The 21,602-nt window shown below is 32.8% G+C and overlaps 1 protein-coding gene and 1 long non-coding RNA gene across 2 annotated transcripts; both read right to left on the reverse strand.

The window, feature by feature from the left end:
- Positions 1-7,119: 7,119 nt before the first annotated feature.
- LOC11409343 (uncharacterized) lies at positions 7,120-9,562 on the reverse strand. The gene is made up of 2 exons (XR_003011653.2): positions 9,388-9,562; positions 7,120-7,670 (listed from the first exon to the last, which is right to left on the reverse strand). It is a non-coding gene; the product is annotated as an uncharacterized lncRNA (long non-coding RNA).
- A 5,473-nt stretch (positions 9,563-15,035) lies between these two features.
- On the reverse strand, positions 15,036-19,853 carry LOC11405319 (serine/threonine-protein kinase BSK2). Its single transcript, XM_003608595.4, has 10 exons — positions 19,454-19,853; positions 18,969-19,195; positions 18,657-18,792; positions 17,803-17,936; positions 17,476-17,581; positions 17,007-17,092; positions 16,475-16,663; positions 16,183-16,347; positions 15,870-15,983; positions 15,036-15,549 (listed from the first exon to the last, which is right to left on the reverse strand). The coding sequence occupies exons 1-10, from the start codon at positions 19,539-19,541 to the stop codon at positions 15,298-15,300; spliced, it is 1,497 nt and encodes a 498-aa protein (XP_003608643.2). The 5' UTR covers positions 19,542-19,853; the 3' UTR covers positions 15,036-15,297.
- Positions 19,854-21,602: the final 1,749 nt, after the last annotated feature.

The following is a 21,602-nucleotide window of genomic DNA, read 5'->3' on the forward strand; positions in this document are numbered from 1 at the left end:
GTATTCAAATGTTTGAGGAAATGAACCATGTTTATAGCGGAGGGGATTAAAAAAAACGTGGGGAAGCCATCAATTTCAGTCAAAAAACATATAGAAACACGTTTTTCAACTTGACCAACGTCCAAAACGTTTTCTTTGTGGTGCAGACCACCGGCCAAAATCTTCTGGTGTAATCCAGAATACACATATATTTCGTAATATATATTCCAGAAACATACGATGTTGGGGGTGAACAAAGGGAAACTTGAGACTTTGAGTATTGTGAGGGTTGGTTCGGATTTTAGAATCCGGATTTATTCAACATTGGATTCTTTTTTGTGTCCCACATTGCACCGACAATTTTTTGTGGTCCACAACGCCCACATACCTCTATAAATAGGGGTCTCTGTTTTCATTACAAGTAAACTACATCAGACAAAAAAAACATGGAATTCCTTGGCTTTGATCCGAACACCAAGCTAGCGACAATCTACTACAACGGTGTAACATCACCCCATCTGTTTAGGATTCGAGACGATGTCACCCTCTCCAAGCTGAAGGATGAGCTGAATCAAATCAACCGTCAACTCAACCACAAAGACACGAGGAGGGTGGTCGGAGTTGAATATCGATGTCCGTTGTTCGACTCAACCGGATCTCTTCGCTTCAGCCGGATGAAACTCAAGAACGACGACGACGTGCGAACCATGTTCTATGTCTTTGGTTAGCACAGTACAAGAGGACCAATCGAGTTGGACGCTTCGTTGGTTAGATATACTTAACAAATTCTGAAAAGTTTGCACCGGACCAGGAACTACGATGAGATCCGGGCTCTGCTTGAGGGACCAGAGGAGGAAGAAGTTAGTTTAGATGATCCGTGATCATGTGCTATGTTTTACTTAATCGCGTGTTTTATGTTGTTTTAATTGAGTATTAGTTATGTGTTGTTGAATTAAGTTGTTGCATTATGTTTTTAATAATATATATTATTTAAACTTTCATTATGTTTTAATTTACGTCAAAAGTATTCATTTAATCGATAAAATAACCAAAGATATACTTTTCGGATTACGAAATCCGGATTGACCTAGGGCGTAAGTGTGTTCCGGAAAACGAAATTCGGAATACCTCAGCATAGGATTCTTTTGTATGGACCAAATTGCACCAGGAGTTTATGCGGTCCACAACATCCAAGGACCTCTATAAATACATCCTCTCCGGTTTTCAGCTTCAATACCATCAAAACACACAAACACACCAAAGAAAACCATTTAAATTTTTGTCATTAAGTTGAGGATCTTTCTCATGTGGTCGCAAATAGATTAGTTAGTTCTCTATTTGACTGCATGATGAAGATCCTCAACATGCGGTCAAAAATACAAACAACCACACCAAAGAGACCAGACCAAATTTTTGTCATTGTGCTGAGGATCTTTCTCATGTTGTTTTAAATATATAGATCTCTATATAATAACATGATGAAGATCCTCAACATGCTGTAAAAAATATATAGATACTCCTTGATGCCTCCTTGATACATAGATAACTCAAAAATATCAAGAGATTTCTATGAGTTCGATCCTTCTGCCTGCCAGATGAATATGTCATTTGGCAAGGCAGCAGGATCGAACTCAAAGAAATCCTCTTGAAAACACTTTCCCGAAAGATTCAACATTTATGTTATTATGGTTTTTTTCAACTGTTTATTTGTCTTATGTTGATTCTATTTATGTTATGTACCTTTGTTCTTTTTTTTTCTTTCAAGGCATTCACAACGAAAACGATCTAATAAATGGGTCTGATGTGGTCCAGACTTTACAATCCGGACCACCTTCATGCATTCCGGATTGTAAAATCTGAAAACCCTCAGTAACATTTTGGCCGGTGACGTTTCACCAAAGGTTAGGCCGGTTAGTGAAGTTTTAATACGTTTTTTGGACTATTTTGAATGAAAACACGTTTTCCTTAGACTTCCAAATTACCTATGACTTGTTTTAGGCTATAAAAAGGCTGGGATCTTCAACATTTTCCTTCATTCTTCTTCACCCTCCTTTCTTACATTTTCTTCCATTTTTTTTTTAGTTTTTTAGGTAGATTTTAGGAGTGTTAGTGGTGTCATGGTCATTGTTGACCGCTCATACGACCTCTGCAATTGCATTGCAGCTTATGCGGGGGTCGTATAACGGTCAACAGAGACCTTTGACATCAAGGAAAGACACAAAATATTCATATCGTATTTGTCCGGATTATATATTCCGGAAACACTAACAATCTGGTCCGGATTACGTAATCCGGACCAGAGGTATTTATGGAATTTTTACAAGGCGCACGAGAAGGCAACAAGGTGGGAAAAATAATAGTCTTAAAATTTAGCCCTCATGGCAATTGGCAACCCATTAAAAAATTATGAATTATGAATGTTTCACATTTTCAAAGTCATACAAATCCCATAAATAAAAATAGTTGTGTTATTTGAACAACAAATTATGTGACAACTTTTAGTACATCTAAAATTTTGCAAAGAAAAGAATGTATTGGCACAAAAATTAAAGCAATAGAGAGAAAGTAAAAACATAATGTGAGTATGAGAGAGAAGGTTGTCTCAAAAATTGTCAAAAATTAATTGTATAAATATCATTTCTCAAATAAAAATTCACATAGAAGTCCAAACTAAAATAAAAATAAAGTCACTGGAGTAACACCAAAGTTGTCCACAAGCTGGTTCTCAAACCGATCATTTCCACGACGACTTATGAAAGCTCCCCTGTACATGTTACAAGTGTACAAACACATAGAGGGAGGTGAGTACATCATAAATCAATCAATTACATGATACATATAAATATTAAACAAACCCAAACCCAAACCCAACACCATATAGTATCACTAACTCAAATAGGTACAAGTACATGGTAAATAGAAATAGGTTTAAACAAACTCAAAAAAAAAAAGAAAAACTCAAATAGGTACAAGTACATGGTAAGTAGAAATAGGTACAACATCATATGGCATTATCTATGAAGCCCCGATACTTCAAAATGGATGATGTATCGTATCCCATGCGTATTCTGCACCGATACCTGATTGATACTTCCCGATACGTATCAGGAGAGTATCTGAAGATTAAATTTTATTTTTTTATAAAATAATTATCTGATACTTCCCGATACGTATGAGGAGAGTATCCAATAATTATCCTGCACTGATATCTGCCCCAATACTTCCCAATTAATATTAACTAAAATAACTTAACTCTTGAGTATAATGCTTCTTTTTTGAATCGATATAGTATAGTACTAACAATGTTTCTTTTGGATATAATATATCACTTATGATGCTCTTTTTGGGATATATTACGTATGTAATTGACTAATCATCACTCTCTTAATTGTCGATATTATTTATATTTATGTTGATGTGCTACGAGCCTATGACTGATTTCCTTTGTTTGTTAATATATTTGCATATTAAAAAAATGGTTATAATTATATTCTAAATTTAATTATATAATTTTTTTTATTAACGTATCCCAGCCGTATCGTATCTTAATTTTTGAAATTTTCCCGTATCAACGTATTCGTGCAGTATTGTATCCGTATCGTATCTCGTATCTGGGCTTCGTAGGGCATTACCAACAACTGATTCTTTCTGGGTACAAAGCAAATCAAGATGCTTGATTTATTTATTTTTTGAAAAATTTGAAGTTACTAGTAGTACTAATGTTGTTGCTGCTTCTAGTAGTACTGTGTTTTCCCCCTGAGCAGGGCAATCAATCGTTATAGTTTAGATAAAACAACCTTTGCAATGATAGGATAGGATCTGAAGCTGACCTGTCTAGAGACGGTGTAGGTTTCTCCAATGTAGGCTTGTCCAATGTCTTTAAGACCCTGGAGTTGGAAAAAAAAAAAAAATAGTATTATTAAGCAGTCAGTAAATCTGAAATAAAGTACAAGATGTTGAAGCATTTGTGTGAATCTATGAAGCACGGATAAATGATATGAACAAGAGTAAACCTGTAAATGATTATTACGAACCCAGGATGGATCCTGCAACCACCAACGACGGAATAGTTAAGAAATTTTGGAGGAAAAAAAATAAAAAAAAGCAGTATGTTGTTTGTTACTTTACCTCCGGCTACTTAGCAGGACCATTCCACAATTCTTTGGGTATAAACTAGGAGGACAGACAAGAAAACCAGAGTTAGTGAAATACTATGAAACACGAACAACAAAACTGATAAAATAATTTTGAGAAAATAAGATAATTTATTATGCAATAGAGATAATGAAACAGAAATTGAAATATCATACCGTAAGCATATCATTTAAGTCGATGCATCTGATTAATCTGATTATGTACGTACAAGTTACAGGTATGTAGAAGACAAAAAAGACCTTTCTCATGAAAGCATCATCAATATAGGCATCCAGATTGAACGACTCCGACATCTTTTTTCTACCTTCTTTTCTTCGTTTCGTTCCTCACTTTACTTCTTTTTCTCAAGAGGGTTGAATACTTCACGAATTTTTAATGTGTTTGTTTTTTCTCTCTTTATTTATAAACATTTTCTTTTTCCACAAGAAATATCTATTTCCTTAATAGTATATATGTCAAGTATGTTTTTTTTAGGCCACGTGTCACTTTCACGTTTATTCTCAATATTTTTATTATTTTCTCTATTTTTTAAAATCAATTTTTAATTTGGCATAAATGTCTCAAATTTTTTTTGATCTTATCTATTATATATTTTACTTTACTTATTATTGAATTTCGAACATTTTATATAACAGAAATATCTTAACAAATTGATACGAAACCCTTCAATTATATCCATTAAATATATTTTTTTTTAAGAAAAGAAGTTTCAGTTAGTCACTATGTAATTTTTTTATTTTTTTTTTACAAAAGAGCTAACAGCAGCTAAACAAGAAAAGGAAAAGGAAAGAAAACAGAAACAGAAAGCAGAGAAACAAACAGCCTGACAAAATAAATGCCTAGCACATCACCTCTAAGCAAGGGGAGGAGATCGGGAGGCAATTGATGGACGACAAGATCAGCATCTGAATTAGCATCAAATTTAACAAAGAAGTCCGCACATTGATTAGCACCAAATCAAAACAAAAATATTTTACAGGGGGTGAATCAAAATAAAAAATTTACAGGGAGAAAACCGAAAATGACATATATTACAGGGTAAAGACCTATTAACCTTAAATATCTCAACAAACTTTTGATCTTATCTATTAAATATTTTACTTAACTTTTTTATTGAATTCCTAATATTTTATTTAACAGAAATATCTCAACAGAAATAATATAAATTTGTAAAAGTTAATTTTATTCTATGTGTTAATATTTTTACTAAATCCAATTAATTTTATATGCATGTGCATTTATAAATTTACGAGTATTTATAATATGATATATTTTATTATATTTGTGTGTATTTATTAAGATATTCATCATATACCAATCCATGATAAATTTTATTTGCGGTATCATACATATAATTTGTTTATCTTCTTGAATATGTCTAACCCGAATAACGCCGGATAAATACACTAGTATATTAAAATAGTAACGAACTATATTTATCTTCTTTCTATAATCTAACATTTTTTTTTTAAAGGAATAACTAGAATTATGAATAAATCAGCCAAAAAATCACGTATTTCTTTTATATATTGTTGTATAATTAAATTGATATTCACCAAACACAATACACTTTTTCTTTTTCCACAAGAAATCTACTTCCCGTTATTTATATTTTCATTTTTTATTTTTTGAAAGAATCTTTTTCGTTTTTATTAAAAACACTACCCTCACATCTTAGGCTTAAATTCGACAATACATTTTGCATTCAAATGATTTTTATCTAAATAAACTTTTGTTACTTGAAACTCGCCCTTAAATTCGATAACAAATATATTACTTAATCTACTCTACTACTAAAATATATAATATTATATTTTATAATATATAAAAGTTTATTTTTTACAATTATAATATATAAAAGTTGAAGTTCACCAAAGAAATGGAATAAGTTCATTTGTAAATGTTATGGTTGCTAGACATATGGCTGAATTTACAATCATAAATCATTATTGAAACATAATCCATTCGTATTTATTAAATTGAGTTGGCCGAGTAAGTTTTCATCAATATTTCCAAACCAAACAAACATGTCATTCACACTGTTATGGATGGAGGCCCCTGCCCTTGCATTTGGCTCAATTGTTTGTTGTTTGTGAGGGTGTTTGACCCCCTCCACCCCGTGTACGATTCATGTGTATTGTTGCAATCTGAACCATCATAGTATATATATTGCTTGTAACATTGAAACTTAATTTTTAGTTCACCACAAAAATTAAACGTAATTATAACTGTTTTATAGTCACCGAGGTAGATACCATTAACCGAATTATATGAACAAAGATCAATTATGTTTATTGTTTTTTACTTTCGTTTCTTTATTCTTTGATTACTAGTTGTTGTTCTAACGTTCACGTTGAATTAGGCCATTTTATTGTGCACTACTACAGTGTTTATTGGGATGTGATCTTTTGCATAAAGTATTTGTCAAATTGGTAACAGTAAAGGTAACCAAAATGCACAAAAATACTTGCAAATGTTGGCTCACCTTAGCAAAATTCTTCTGAGCTTAATATATGGGGATGTCAGGAAAGAAGATCAATTGCAAGTTGAATTACCGAGTCTATAACCATTCCAAGGGAGAAAAGAATAAGACATCAGGTTCAACAATCTTCGTTGTTATTTAAATTCAATTGATACCAAGGCATTCTTATGAAATCAAATAACATGTTATTTCTTAGCGGAAAAAGATGTACTAAACTTCAGAAAACAAAGACCATGCTCTTTTCTAAATTGATACTTTCCTTGTCTCTTCAGCACACCTTGTGCTTGAGGAGCTGTCTGTTTCTTTAATAAAGTTTTGCTTAGCTTTTTTAAAAAAAATAAATAACAATTCAATGAAAAAAATTTAAAAAAATGTTGTAATTAAAAAGAACATTAAATCAGTAATATGTCATTTTTTTAAACGAAGACATGAAAAGAAAAACACACTCCCATAGGGATAGGACATGGAAAAAGAAGTTTGTTTTGCTCTAAAGAGTCAATAAATTCAAAGATAGTAAAATTGGGCCCAAAGACTTTAGTGCTGTTTAACATAAGAAAACATGGTACAAGTTGAGTGTTTATTTTCAGAATCTCACATGAACTAACACAGTAGTGTGACAACATAGTTATCACAGTTATTCCAGCATATGACCCTAACATGTGGGCTATGAAAGTATTTACATTTAGTTGCAGTATAGAAGATAAAGTACACAACTAATTTAGTCACAAAACTGACATAGACAAAGTTCATAGCACATGATTTAATGACAAATTATAGCTGCAGCCTAGACTCCCATTGCAATCGATCCGATCTTGACATCAGGTGATTCAGCATACGAAATTGAAATCAGTTCAGACCTAAACTGTTCATCCTGATCACAGTTTGGCAACACAGCCCCATCTGATTTCTTGCCCTCAGACGCAGAATTTGAATTCAGAATCTTATCTGGTGAAGTGTTAGAAATAGCAATAAGCGACTCGCGTGCTGCCACTTCACTAGACTCCTTCTTGCTCGGTGACTTGCTATCCATATAACTTTATGATTATTCTTTTTCCTACAAGTCATCACCCAAAATTCTGAGAGATAGTTCAAGAGGTCAAATATTTTAATCAATATTGTCAAAATTGGTTAGATGGATCCTTGACCAGGTTGACTAGACATGTTGACCAATTTTGATCAAACTGTCATAAGGATGACTAGCTTTTTCCCTTACCTCAAATGGCTACCAGACCAGGTCCATGCTTGTCTGGTTTATATTACTATATTTTAAACACAAACACTTGTGTGCACAATGGGAGAACAACAGTTTTAACAAAAAACTAAGCATCAATTATGTTTTATTTTATATAGGTATATGAACGACTTCTTAAAGTAACAGAAATTCATTTAGTCAAAATATCAATGTTATAAGGATAAGCAGAAGAGATAATTCAAACAAGATCAGTATGACATGCCAAAGAGTGTGAGGACACTTGATGGCTGTCTCTACAAACAAAGTGATAAAATTGTTTAAAAAATTAGCAAATTGAATGGCATAAAGTCACTTCCATTTACACTTCGAAACATTATCAGAAGAGTCAAAAGGAACTAGCTGTGCGGCCAAGATAAGAGAGTAACTTACTTTCTAAGGGCCCGTCTGGATTGGCTTATTATTGAGCTTATGCAAAACAGCTTATGCAAATAAATAAATTTTTATGTAGTGCGCATAAGCTTGTCAAGGTAGTTTATGAAAAAACAAACATCTTATGAAGATACAGTTTTCGTAAGTGAGAACTTATGAATTAACATAAAATCTTATTTGTTTGCATAAGCTCAAAAATAAGTTAATCAAAACAGGCCCTAAATCGAACATTGTAAAACATGTTAGGTATCATTAGTATGAACAACCACTCTATCTCTGCCATATAAGATAGTTACTTTTCTAACCTAACTGATCTAGTAAATGTTACAGTAGTAAGAAATCAAGTAATTCAATTCAACCAGCCACAACTATTTCTTGTTCTCTGCCTAAAAGTCAAAATCTTTCTCTCAAACACGGTTAAGAACAAAACATCCCCTGTTTTTTCTCATTCATAGAAATCCATAACATGTGCCTTTTCCAAACCAATTGAAGTGTCTCTTATCAAACAACACAAACATTATGTCTCTACCATTTCTCCAATTTGGTCATTTTTAATCTCAAACCTCTATATCAATTCCTATGAAGCACAAACACTCCTGGGATTACATGTGTCCTGGTGTCGGACATCGACACATATGATTAAGCTAAATTATGTCATTTTCTCAAATTATTGTCGGTCCAATAAGTATTTCTTTAAACGTACCCCTTATTGTTGAATTTGTTACAGTTTAGTTAGGAAAACCAGCTAAATATACTACCTAAAACATAAGAACACAAGAGAGCATGAATAATAAATGATTTACCCTTTGCAGAAAATAACCCAACGAAAGTTAATTACATAACTGAATTAATCTCATCATATAAAAAAATAATATAACAAAGAAAGAAGTAAAAAATCTACAAAAAATTATGAAAATCAAATTCAAAGCAAAAGCAAAAGAATAATTCTGTCTTCCCTATTGTGATTAATTTTGCAGACATGCAAATTGATTAATGGAATTAGCATATTATGAAATCCAATAAAGAAAACACCGAAAATATATGAAAAATTGATTTGCAACGATTGAAGAAAAGGCGTAAAAATAATTGAGATTGTGAAAGAGAGACGGATTAATCGGGTTGTAACGAAAAAAGGGTATTGGTAGCGTACCTTTGTTTGTTGAAAAAGTATTTGAAGATTCCAATGAAAGTAGCTAAGGTTTGTTGAAAGCTGAATGAACGAATGAATGAAAGAATCACGCGATATGGATTATTATATATTGCGACTAATTCTGGAATCCAGTCACGCAGCCTATAGATAAACGTGCGAGTCTGGATTTTTCCACAATATATAATAATATAAATAGATAACTAGTATCTTTTTATAGACTTTACTGCCCAACCTGTATAACATCCAACTGTTTTTTTTCTTTCTTTCTTTCTTTTCATATGTTAATAAAATATTAATGTATACGTACCAAAATAACATACTCATTTTATTATTTCACACATATTAAGAAAGAATAGTGATATATATCAAAAATAATACCAAAAAGTATATTGGCCAATCAAACTTTTGCCCGGCCGAAAAAATTAAAATCTAAGCGACACTAACATGCCACGTCATTCGTGAACTCAATCGCGAAAACTCATTCGCTATATTGAATTGAAAATGATGAAATTAATATTAATTAAAATGTATAATTGAAAAAAGGCGATTAATGTTGAATTGAAAAGTGAAATGAATCATTATTATGGGACGGGAGAAATATTATTGTATTATTTACATTTGGGGAGATGGTCATCTTTTCCCTATGAATGTGTAGTTAAGGAATAATTATAATAGTTTTTCAATATATCAAAATTTTAAAATTGTTATCGATTGCACACTTTATTAGTCAAGATAGTCTCAGATGTACCGCTAGAAATGTTAATGTTCTCAAGTTAATTTTTGTGGGCCAATAATTACCACATAGGATTCAAAAACTTTCCTCATTTTCACTAAAATGCATTTAAGCTCTCTCTCTCCCTTCCTCCCCCCCCCCCCCCCCTCCATGTCATTCTCCTCCAATGCCTAGAACAAGTTCTTGTGTCTTAAGAACAATAGGTAGAATCACCGTCACATATTTATTTTTGTTTATAATTCATTCCTATAGTGATTTTATTTTAATTATTCTAGTTTTGTTTTAATTTCTATGTTTTATTTTGTTTTCGTTTTACCAATAATATTAAGATGGAAACTTATTTCTTATTTCCCATATACAGGCACCGTTACAACAAACACAGCTAGAAACTTCTAACTAACTACTTTACTTTGTTTTGCAAGTAACTCTAACTTAATGAACTAATCTAACTAATTCATTAGTTCTAGCTTACTAATTCATTACTTGTTTTGCAAGTAACTCTAACTTAATGAACTAATCTAACTAAATTCATTAGCTAGCTTACTAATTCATGTCTGGTAACATATCCTCGCCTAAATTGAACTACTAAAAATTAGTTTAGCATCTCCAAATTGAACATTCCATGCTTATCTCTTAACTTGTACACTTCATTCTTTTCCCAAATCCACTACTTAGATTCTTCAAATAGGATATCTCTACTTACAATTATCTTTCTCTTCACATGATCATACAATTTATAGTCTTTGATTTTTCACCCATGCCTAAACTTCTTTCTTAACATGTTATGCTTTGTCATCAAATTTCTTTCTTAGATTGTTAGGCACATGAACATATGCCACACCCAAAATTATGATGTGGTGCACCGAGCGATTCCCTCCACTACAATCTTCATTTGTCTTTTATTTATATGTAATTAATCCTAGATGTATAGTAATTGAGATTTTTTTAATTACTTACCGGTTAACTACTTCTGGCCAAAATTTCTCAAGGACATTCTCCTCACTTAACAATTAACATGCAACTAACAATGTTTAATATATGGTTCCATTTTTCTTTTCAGATACTCCATTTTGCTGAGGAGTATAGACAACAATGAGTTGTCTCTTAATATCATTCAACTAACAAAAATTATCAACGAACGTAGAAGCTTATTCTCCACCTCTATCAGTTCTTAAGCATTGTATTTTACATCCAGATTCCTTTTCAACTAAGGTTTTATACCTTTGAAAGACTTCAAATCCATATGATTTTTCACTTAGAAAGTAAATCCAGGTCTTCCTAATAAAGTCATCAATAAAAGTGATCAAATGCCTTTTCTTGCAATTAGACTCGGGACTAATAGGGTCATAAATGTTTTGAGTGTACTAATTCAATCATCTTTGGAATTGATTCTCTATGTTTCTTTACATTCATGCAACCAATGCATTTAAATTATGGTTCCTTCGATCTAGGAAGTCCTTTCACCATTTCTTTATGAGTTAAGGCATTCAACCCTTTAAAATATGGAATTGATTGTAAGTATGAATTATGTTCGATATAAAATCTAATATGATATTAGAGCATATTGATCCAGTTCACCAATATTTATATCCACTCATCAAACTCAATACTGTTAGACGAGTGTATTGGAAAAACCAACTAAAATTTATAAAGAATGACATGTTTTGTTTAGTTCCAATATAGAACCTAGTAATAACTATGATAAAATAGGATAAAAGTAGCTGAAGTTTTATTGTAATTCATTCTGGTGAGAGTAACATTTTTTGTTTTCTTTAAAACTAATTAGTTTGGCTTAAGTGTTAATGACCTTCACTGATTTGATTGCGATCCATTCGAATTTGTTTTTTTTCTTCTAGAGAGAATTTATTATATATTTTTGTTTTCACAAGAGGTGATTATTTTTTCTCAGCATTTCATAGAAGCATTGTGACAAATGTTTGTTTGTTTTTAGTGTTCAACAACAGTGGCGTTCAACAATGGCAACGGGGTTGAAATTTTCCAAAATTTTCATTCCTAACTTTTATGTAAATTTGTCACATATATCACATGAACACAGTACTAGGCACTAGCAGGTCGTCATCTATCTTAAATTAACAAATTACGTATTGAAAGCAGAAGTTACAAAAATATAAACAGTTCATAAAAAAAAAAGTTTCCAATCCATAAGTTCTAACCCACTAGCAAAAAATGCCGAAATTGGTAGGTCTGACGGCGTGATCAAAGTTTGAACCTCAACGCCTCTACTTGTGTGTGTGAATTTCAATTGTTATTTGTCGTTACGTCTATCTAAAAAAATCCAAAACAAAAAGGTGACCTAATAATTTAGAGCATTACTTTTTCCACCCTATGTCTTTCCTCGCGCCCTATTTTTTTTTTCTTTTCAAAATTACCCTCGGAGCATTCCGAATAATATAATCTGGAATGATGTTTTCTTTTTTTAAAGGGTGAAAAGAATGAGTAACGGATTTTTCCGGATTTTGTAATCCGGAAATTTCAAAAAATAGGGTGCATTACATGATGTTTCCGGATTACATAACCTGAAAACCCCCTAAACACCCTTTTTCAAGGTAAAACAGTTCGGATTATATAATCCGAACTGTATCAGCACAAATTCTAAACATGTTTGTAACATGGATAGTCATTTTAGGGACAATATTAATCTTCCTAACTCTCATCCTTCTGTTTTGGGTCATTGTTATCTTTTCTTAGTCAAAAATCGGGTTTTTGGACTACTTGATCGGATTGCTAAGAAACTTCCCCAGAAAATCAGAAAAAATTCAAGGACCATGACTTCATTAGAAGGAACTTCTTACGGGACTCCGCCCCTCAAAATCTAAAATTCCATCGTTTAAACCCATTTTTCATTTTTTTTTTCTTTTTCATATTCTCAGAAAAATCTGAAATAAGGAACAGGATTCCTATTCAGCAAAGCACCTCTAACTACCTCAAATTTCGGACGAAGCTTCATGAGTCAATATGATTCATCTCTATTTATTCATAGCACGTCTAAAGGAATTGTCCTGCTTCTCTTATATGTTGATGTTCCCAAGGCTTCTCTCGCGGCTGTCCAAGAGGTCTACAACACTAGTAGGCGTGATCAATTTCTCATGAAGCTTCGTCCGGAATTTGAGGTAGTTAGAGGTGCTTTGCTGAATAGGAATCCTGTTCCTTCTTATTTGCATTAGTTTTATTTGATTTTTAGAATTTTTTGGTGCTATTTTTATGATTTTATTTGAGAAGTTTTTAGCATTTTTTACTTAGTTATTTTGTTGTTTTTAAAAGCAAAACTCAAAACTGTTGAAATGTGGGAGAGTCTGATGGCTGATTATACATAAGAGTTGCCCGGATTATAAAATCCAAAATAGTAAACATGAATCCGGATTTTAAAATCCAAAATGCACAAGCAGCGGCGGATCTCTTCAGGGACCCATGGGTGCCATGGTATCCCCTGAAGAATCTATAAATATTATACTAGGTGTATTAAATCTAATGTTTCTAGGTGTCGCAGCGGTAACAGGGCCGGGGGTCCTTTTTCTCCATATGGTTGCGAGTTCAAGTGTTATCTGCTCCATTTTTCTGAATTTAAATGTATTTTTTTATTTTTATTCACAAAAAAAACGTTTCACTGGGACTTGAACCAGCAATCCAACGGTTTCTTTTATGCATACTCAACCAATACAACTAATTACAATTTTCCTTTTTTGTATGTAACAGTTTATATATATATATATATTCCAGGCAAGTTTGGCACCCCCAACAAATTTAGCTAAGATCCGCCACTGTATATAAGGGCATTTTTGAAAATTTTACCGGGCGCGGGAGAAGGCCATAGGTGGGAAAAGTAATAATAATAATTTATCAAATTTTACAAAACGTGGTTAAAAACTAGACATAAGATGAAATTGCATGTGCAGCAGATGTACAATAAGATAAGAGTCTTATAAATGGCATCTTTGACTTCTCAACACTTCATAATCAATGTAATGTAACGTTATAAACCGAAAACATTTACTGAACACTTCAGAACCAATAAGTTTGTCTAAATTATTTGACTCAAATTATTTTCATGTCTTAAGGACTTTGAAGGCATTGAAACATACATATAGGCTTGCATGTGCACCTTGTTACAACCCGTGGTCTCTATTGAATAGACCTGTGTTTTCAAGTACTTACCAAAAGGTCCACATAGTAAAAAAAATAAAATTGGAATGAACCACTTGGTCAACTTAATAAATGTACTTTGTTTTGGATGTTTTATCCAATTCGGGGTTTTGATTCTGAGATTTTTTTGATCACTCAAATTTGCTCACATGTGAAATTAAGGCAAAAAATTTGAGATGTGTATGTGATGTGATAGCTTACTTACAGCATTGTCTTGAGCATTTGAAATGAAAATAAATAAGCCAAGACAAACAAAAAACCAAGTATTATGTATTGTTTGGAAATCATTCAAATTGCTAAAAAATATTACCTTATCTCCTTCCTAATAACCATGTTACTAATTCACATGTGGACAATGGCCTAATATCACCTAATCATTAATTCACATGTGGACAATGGCCTAACATCACATAATCACTAATTCACACGTGGACAATGGCCTAATGTCACCGGATCTCATATTTCACATGTGGACAATGTCTAAATGCATTTTTGGTATCACGGTAATTTTGTCGAAGTTTTAACAAGATCACGGTGATTCGATAATTTCGGCAAACCTCCTGTATTACCAAACAAGCACTTAGATTTTAGAAAATTGGGACCAAAATCACACATTTAGAAATAGGAGGATTAAAATCTCAAATAAAATAAAATAAAATAAGAGGATTAAAAATGCAGTTAAATCTTTTCTCTTCGAATCTAATTGAGATTGGAATTGAGGGAGAGAAAAATCTACTATTTACCAAATATATGACCACCAAACCCGAAAAAAAAAGGCATGATGATGGCATAAATGAACTTATTTTCATACTGAGAAAATTCATTCTACTGGATAGGACTCATTTGTGTGACAAAATTTAGACCAATATTCCTTGAGAAAACTTTATACCATAATAAATCTTTTTCTTGCACCCTAAACTAGCACTCTCACATATCCCTATTCTAGCAAGTACAAATTATAGCAAAAATAGCACATATATGCTAGTTTAGAGAACAGAGAACTGCAAATTACAATTTTATCCGCGCCAGCTGTTAGACCTCTTTGCTTCGAAGGCTGCTCCATCATTAAGCATGTCTTGTGCATCAGTTTCCATCCCCAGCTTTGAGAGAGCAAGTGCTTGCAGGTAGAATGCAGTTGGCCAATCAGGTATGCATACTTGCGCCTGCATTGCGTCTCTTAATGCAAGTTCAGCCTGATCATTCATCAAGTAGGCGAAGGCTCTCCTTGCAAACACGGTTGCGGATGGAACAGACATCATAACCACCAACTGTTTAAAATCAAAGAAATCAAATGCATTTAGACTATGCTCAACTTTCGCAGTGAATCATAATAACTCATGATAAACACTCAGCAAAACTAAGGATGTTCAACAACAGGTTTTGATCACAACATGTTCTTCTGGTGTACAAATTTGGCATTCTGAATTTAAGGGTTATAAGGACTGCAACATTTTCCGTACAAGACCTTTGGTACAAAAACAAGCCATAATATTTTACTGGAAATAGATGCCATGCATTGGAAGAATACAATAGAAGTGTCTCAACCACACTCTATAAACCACAATGAAAAGTGAAACAGTGCATTTACCTTGGAATAATACTCAATTGCATTTTTGAAATCCTTATCTCTAAATGCAATATCGCCAAACTTTTTTGTGTTTAAGATGTCCTGCACTTGTTGTGTCCACTCTTGAAATGAAAGCTGCAATTACATTTTTACTCATTAGCCAAGAGCAACCGAAAAAAGTGACCATAATAACAGCTCATATTTAATGAGCAATACTTCATTAAATGAACCAACCCTATTGACACATATCCTAATTCCTAATGAGAACATCGGTATCTCAAAGATAATTGATTAAACCAAAATGTTGTAGGCAAAATATGGTGAACTGAAATACCTCATTTTCTGCACCTTCCTCATCTTTATAACCGGTTTTTAACAATATATCATGAATAGCAGTAAGATCCATCCTTGCACAAGCCTTTCCAAGAGGAGAAAGCATGGTTGGTAATGGTAGCACTGCCGGTGTTTTAGTAAGGCCCATTAACACATGAGATGCTACCTGTAAAAAGGCCAAAAATAAAAAAGTTGAATGAAAATATTAAAGAAAAGAGAAGTGAAAACAACTTGGAAACAAAAGTTTCACACAATGTAGATCGTAAATGAAGGCTAAAACTAATGCTTAATACCTCTTTCTGCTTTTGAAGAGGTGTAACGGCAGTGAGAAGAAACTTGATATCAGGTCGTTCTCTGGCCTCAAACTGAAGACATTTGGATGCAAGCTCAACCAACTTTGTAGCATCATCATTTGCATATTGCCCTTCTAAGGATGAGTCCATCAACAACAACGCATTTTTCCCTCTAATTAGGTCCAAAGCCTGAACGACAAATCAAACTTACTAACAACTTCCATACTCTTGCAACATGGCATATTCAACACTATGCCAATACAACTATGCACCATGAAATCAAAACCACGGAATACATAAATATTTTTTATACGTTATACGATATGAAAGCCTCCAGAAAGTGAACAGAAATATATGATTCTCAGCATGCTTAAAAAATAGAACTAAGAATGAAACATAGAGGATATATAGCACATGCTTATGCGGATGTAAAACAGTGGATTAAGTTTCTACATGGATTTGATAGAAAACAGAAAAATCTCTTGTTAACAAATGAACAACTTCAAATGATTTTGGAAGAACGGAAACATACATGGCTTGGGGGAATATGCTTGCCGCTCAAAAGATCAAGAAGGACAGTGCCGTAACTGTAGATCACACTCTCTGCTATTATCCGGCCTGCAGTTGTTGTTAGGTACCACATCGCCGATAATAAAATTGAGTAAGATTTCAGGTGAGAGTGTGTTGGCACAACACATGCAATCTCAGGTAAAACAATAATCCAATGAATCTAGCAATCGATGTTTTTTGTAGACTCCAAAGAACATGTTAAGAGAGAAAATCATAGATTTGAAAGGATTTTCTATTTAATAAAACAATATTTATATACTAATTCAAACTTTGTCTATTATTCAGTAATATAATAAGCACATAATTTTCCCATGACATAAAATATATATAAGCCATATCCATCATTGCTGTTGGGAATTCTATAAGCACAAAGAAACTATCTTGAATCAATGTCAGTTATCTCGAAAAATACATGCTAGCATGTCGTATACCTGTTCGCAAAAATTCAGGTGGAGTATAGGCCAAATTAGTACTATAGCTTTTCCCATCTCGACTATTTTTCATAAGCCCAAAACTTGATAACCGAGGATCACCATCCTGACAGTTGTGAATAAATTAGTCAAAGTCAGTTTGATTGTGGAATTAGGGATACGGAGAAGACAATTCAAGAATCAAGTTCAAATAACAATGTGTTGCTAGATTTTAGATACACCTAACCAGAAAAATGCATCTACATATATTTTAACCGGGACAAATCCTGAAAGAGTGGTGACAATATACAAATGAAGGAGTTCATAATGATAGATTCCCAATCATACCTCGTCAAAAAGAATCCTGTAAGCATTAAGATCGTGATATATTTTCCGGTTTTCCATGCTACAGTGATCTAGGGCCTGGGCAACATGATATGCAACTCTAACGCGCATTTCCCATGGTAATGGTTGTTTGTCCCCTACAAATGACAGATCAGAATTCATCAATTATAAGCTTACATAAATGTATCATCAAAACTACCATTGACAAAGAAAATAAATGCTACTTGGCTATTGGTTACTTATTAAGTCAATCTAGTAGTAGTACAAGGAGTTGTTGACTGCAGGAGGAAGCTGACAATAAATCAAAATTTTATTGTGTTCAGACTTCAAACACATTACCAATTTGCACTTTCTCATTTTCAAAATGTCCATTTTCGCTTCAACAAAATGTAGCCTTAAAACCTTGACTTGTATAGCTTAAACTTGCCAACAGCTAAAGGTACCATTTTTCTCAGAAAGTGTGTATTACTACCTAATATTCTTCATGCCTCCAGCAACAGAAACATAAATATGGCAAAATTTAAAGGCATGTTTTGATTTGACTTTATACCGGTATATAAGCTTTCCAAAACAGCTTATAGCTTACATAAGAAAAAGTTTGACTATTTTATCTTTTGTTATAGAAACAGCTTATAAATAAGCACTTATATATTAAGTGGTTATGATATAAGCACTTAATTAAGTTGTTTATCCATATAGAGCCAGAGACATGCCACATTGCCTTTAAAGAAAAGAATACAGCTACCACCAAAACGAATGACATTAATGAGAGACAAATGCTGGTCCAAATATTATAGAAATAAATTTAGCTTTAATGAGTGCAAAAGTAGTTGAATAAGAGGGATATAGAGCATTACAGTGAAAGAGATGTTTGGATAAAGTATCATTTGGCATGTACTCAGCTACCAAGAGCCTTTCATCCCCTTCAGCACAACAACCAATTAGATTCACCATTCTTTTGTGCCTCACTTTCCCAACTCCAGCTGCCTCTGCCTGACCAATCATAACCATTAACACAAACATATATTCCCAAATTAAAATGCATGGAAAAACATATTTGTTTCCTTCTTTTGAAAAATACACATGCCTACAAGTAACCCCTATCTATCAATTTATTCAACTTCTCAAACAAAATTTAAGGAAAAAACAAAGTGATTTAATGCTCTTACCAGAAACTGTTGAGCATCAGGCCAAGACTGTTTGGAGAAGCGTTTAACAGCAACTAATCGATTATTCTCAAGCTTCCCTTTGTAAACCACGTTAGGAGCTTTCTCACCACTCTCAGAAACAATGTATTCAGTGCTGAACTCATGTGTAGCCCTTCTAAGTTCATTCAAACCATACTCTTTGAATACTGGAACTTGACTTTCTTGATCACCATCACCTCCATCATCACCTTCAAAAAATCACAAAAACCAAACTTTATCAAACCAAACATCCTCATTTGACTTAATAACACATCAAAGCTAGTTTTTTTTAGTTCAAACAGCTTAACCAAACAATAATAAGCAAAAAATAACAAACAAAGTGCATCATGGTAGTTTGCATATAAACACATAAAAATCATAACTTTAAAGCTAAAACAGAAAAAGTATCAAAAACCCAAAAAAGGTAAAAAGAAAAGGCAACAAGAAAAAGGGTAGTTAGTAGTTACCTGGATCGGTTTTCTTTGAGTCAGGTAAAGCAGTAGGAGGGTCTTCAGGGGAGTGAAGATGAGCAGTTTTGGAGTGAAAGCAACCCATAAAGTGATTATGATTGTGAAATGATTAAAGGGTTTGGTGTATACATAGAAAAAGAAAAAGGGTTGAAGAGTAAATGAATAGTTGAATCATGGTTAATGGTTTTTCATGTTGCAAATGACTATACTATACTGAGTCACTGCTGTTATTGTTGCTTGTTGCAGCGGCGGAAACACGGAAGAGAGAGAGAGAGAGAGAGTTGAAAACAAAACACAAGAAAAAGCTGAGAAGCAATGGTAGAGACTAGAGAGAAACAAGGAGCACAGAGAAGGTCACATGACAAAGTCTATCATGGAGCACGTGCTGACCAAGGTGGGGCTGTGATGTTTGAACCATTTTCCAATGGCAAAGTTTTTTTTATTTATTATTTTATTTATTTTTGGTATTTTTATTTGTAGGAAGAAGAAATGGAAAATTATTAGTACAACAAACACACCAACGTAAGCATGTAACAGACCACAAAAGCATTATTACCTAAACTCAAACTCGAACAAACAACATTATTGAACTTGGTTACGTAGATTCATTTCTCATTTTAGGTTCCTGCTCCATGTTTTATGGGTCTTGTTGTGTTTGCTTTTACTTTGCTTTTAGCATTTTAAGTGCAAAACAACAAGGTTTTGTGTTGATGCAATGCAATATTATTGCAAGGATAATTTGCTTTTTTTCCCTTCTATCATATGTTAATGTCATTTCCATGTCTGTTAGAAAACGTCTGGTGTGTGATTTATTAATAAATTAAATTAAATATATTTTTTACATCAGTCAAAAAATAATAATATATACATTTTCAGATTAATTACTACTAGTATAATATTTCTCTCTTCAAATGATATGCACGTATATTTTTTAGAGTAAAAAATGTTTTCGCTTCCAACTAATTTTACATTGATATCCAAAAAAGAATAAAGTACTATATGATATTGTAGTTATTTTTATTGGCGGGAAGTTCTATCATGGACACGTACACGTGTGATAAGATGATGAAAGGAGAATTTAGAGGTGAGAATAGATCAGACCATCTGTCAGAGGTCTATGGTCTGACCTACTTAAAATTCAGTTTGACCTAACTCAATTAGGTTAGGTTCAAGTTTTTTAAAAAACTAATTATTTTAAATAGGTCAGGTTAATGCTTATATATACTATACATTACTACATTAATTTAACATGTGTAATTATATATACTACGTTATATAATACATGTCTATTAGCCCTCACAAAATGGATATGCTAAATCTACAAATTTTTATTGGATATATATATGTTAATAAAGTGGGTGGGGGGAGGGGGGATGGAGGTACATATTTTACAAAATTTTATTGACTTATTAGTTTTTAAAAAGTATATGTTTACTAGCCTTTTTATAGATAGGTTAAATGTTATATTTAAAATTGTTAGTATAAATTAGGCTTTTACATATGCTAATAGGTCAGATCAGACTTTTAAAAAGGTCAGACCATAGTTAAAATAAAGTCTTGGACATGCTAGTAGGTCAGACTTAGGCTTTAGTTGTTTAAACTAGGTCTGACCTATTTAAACAAAGTTTGACTCGGACCGGCTTATTTCCACCACTATGTGGATTATTTTTAGGGAAGTGGTGTTGGAGGTTAAAGAAGGAGAAACATCAAATTTGGTGTAAAGTTTTGGCTCATAAATATGAGCTTTTAAATGGCGAATTGGTTGGGTGAAGTAGCATGGATTTGATTTGGTAGAAGAATATTTGTAGTATTGAGAAAGATGATGACCTGAGTGGAGGGAGAGGGTTCGAGGATAATATTTCTAGGAAAATAAGAATCGGTCGTAAGACGGTTGGAAAATATTTGGGTGACTTTGAGGTGCCAATGTCATGTGACATTCCAACCACAATGTCATAAGTGTATAAAAAAAACAAAAAAATCTGGTAAGTAAGAGAGGAAAAAACCATAATTTTTTTTATCTTTTTGTACACTTGTGACATTATGGTTGGTACATGAACATTCTAATATCATCCAAGTGCTACCCGTCGTAAGACATCTTGACACGAGTTGTGGTTGGATGAGGAGCCGATAAAAGAGCGTTTACATG

This window comes from Medicago truncatula, chromosome 4 (genome assembly GCF_003473485.1).
Source record: "Medicago truncatula cultivar Jemalong A17 chromosome 4, MtrunA17r5.0-ANR, whole genome shotgun sequence".
NCBI lineage: Eukaryota > Viridiplantae > Streptophyta > Magnoliopsida > Fabales > Fabaceae > Medicago > Medicago truncatula.

What these genes read in the sequence shown, in the direction of transcription:
- LOC11405319 (XM_003608595.4), bottom strand. Translation starts at nt 19,541, where the DNA reads ATGGGTTGCTTTCACTCCAAAACTGCTCATCTTCACTCCCCTGAAGAC. An exon ending in CTCAAAGAAAACCGATCCAG is followed by an intron (nt 19,196 to 19,453) that starts GTAACTACTAAC and finishes GATTTTTTGAAG; the next exon opens with GTGATGATGGAGGTGATGGT. An exon ending in CTGATGCTCAACAGTTTCTG is followed by an intron (nt 18,793 to 18,968) that starts GTAAGAGCATTA and finishes ATGATTGGTCAG; the next exon opens with GCAGAGGCAGCTGGAGTTGG.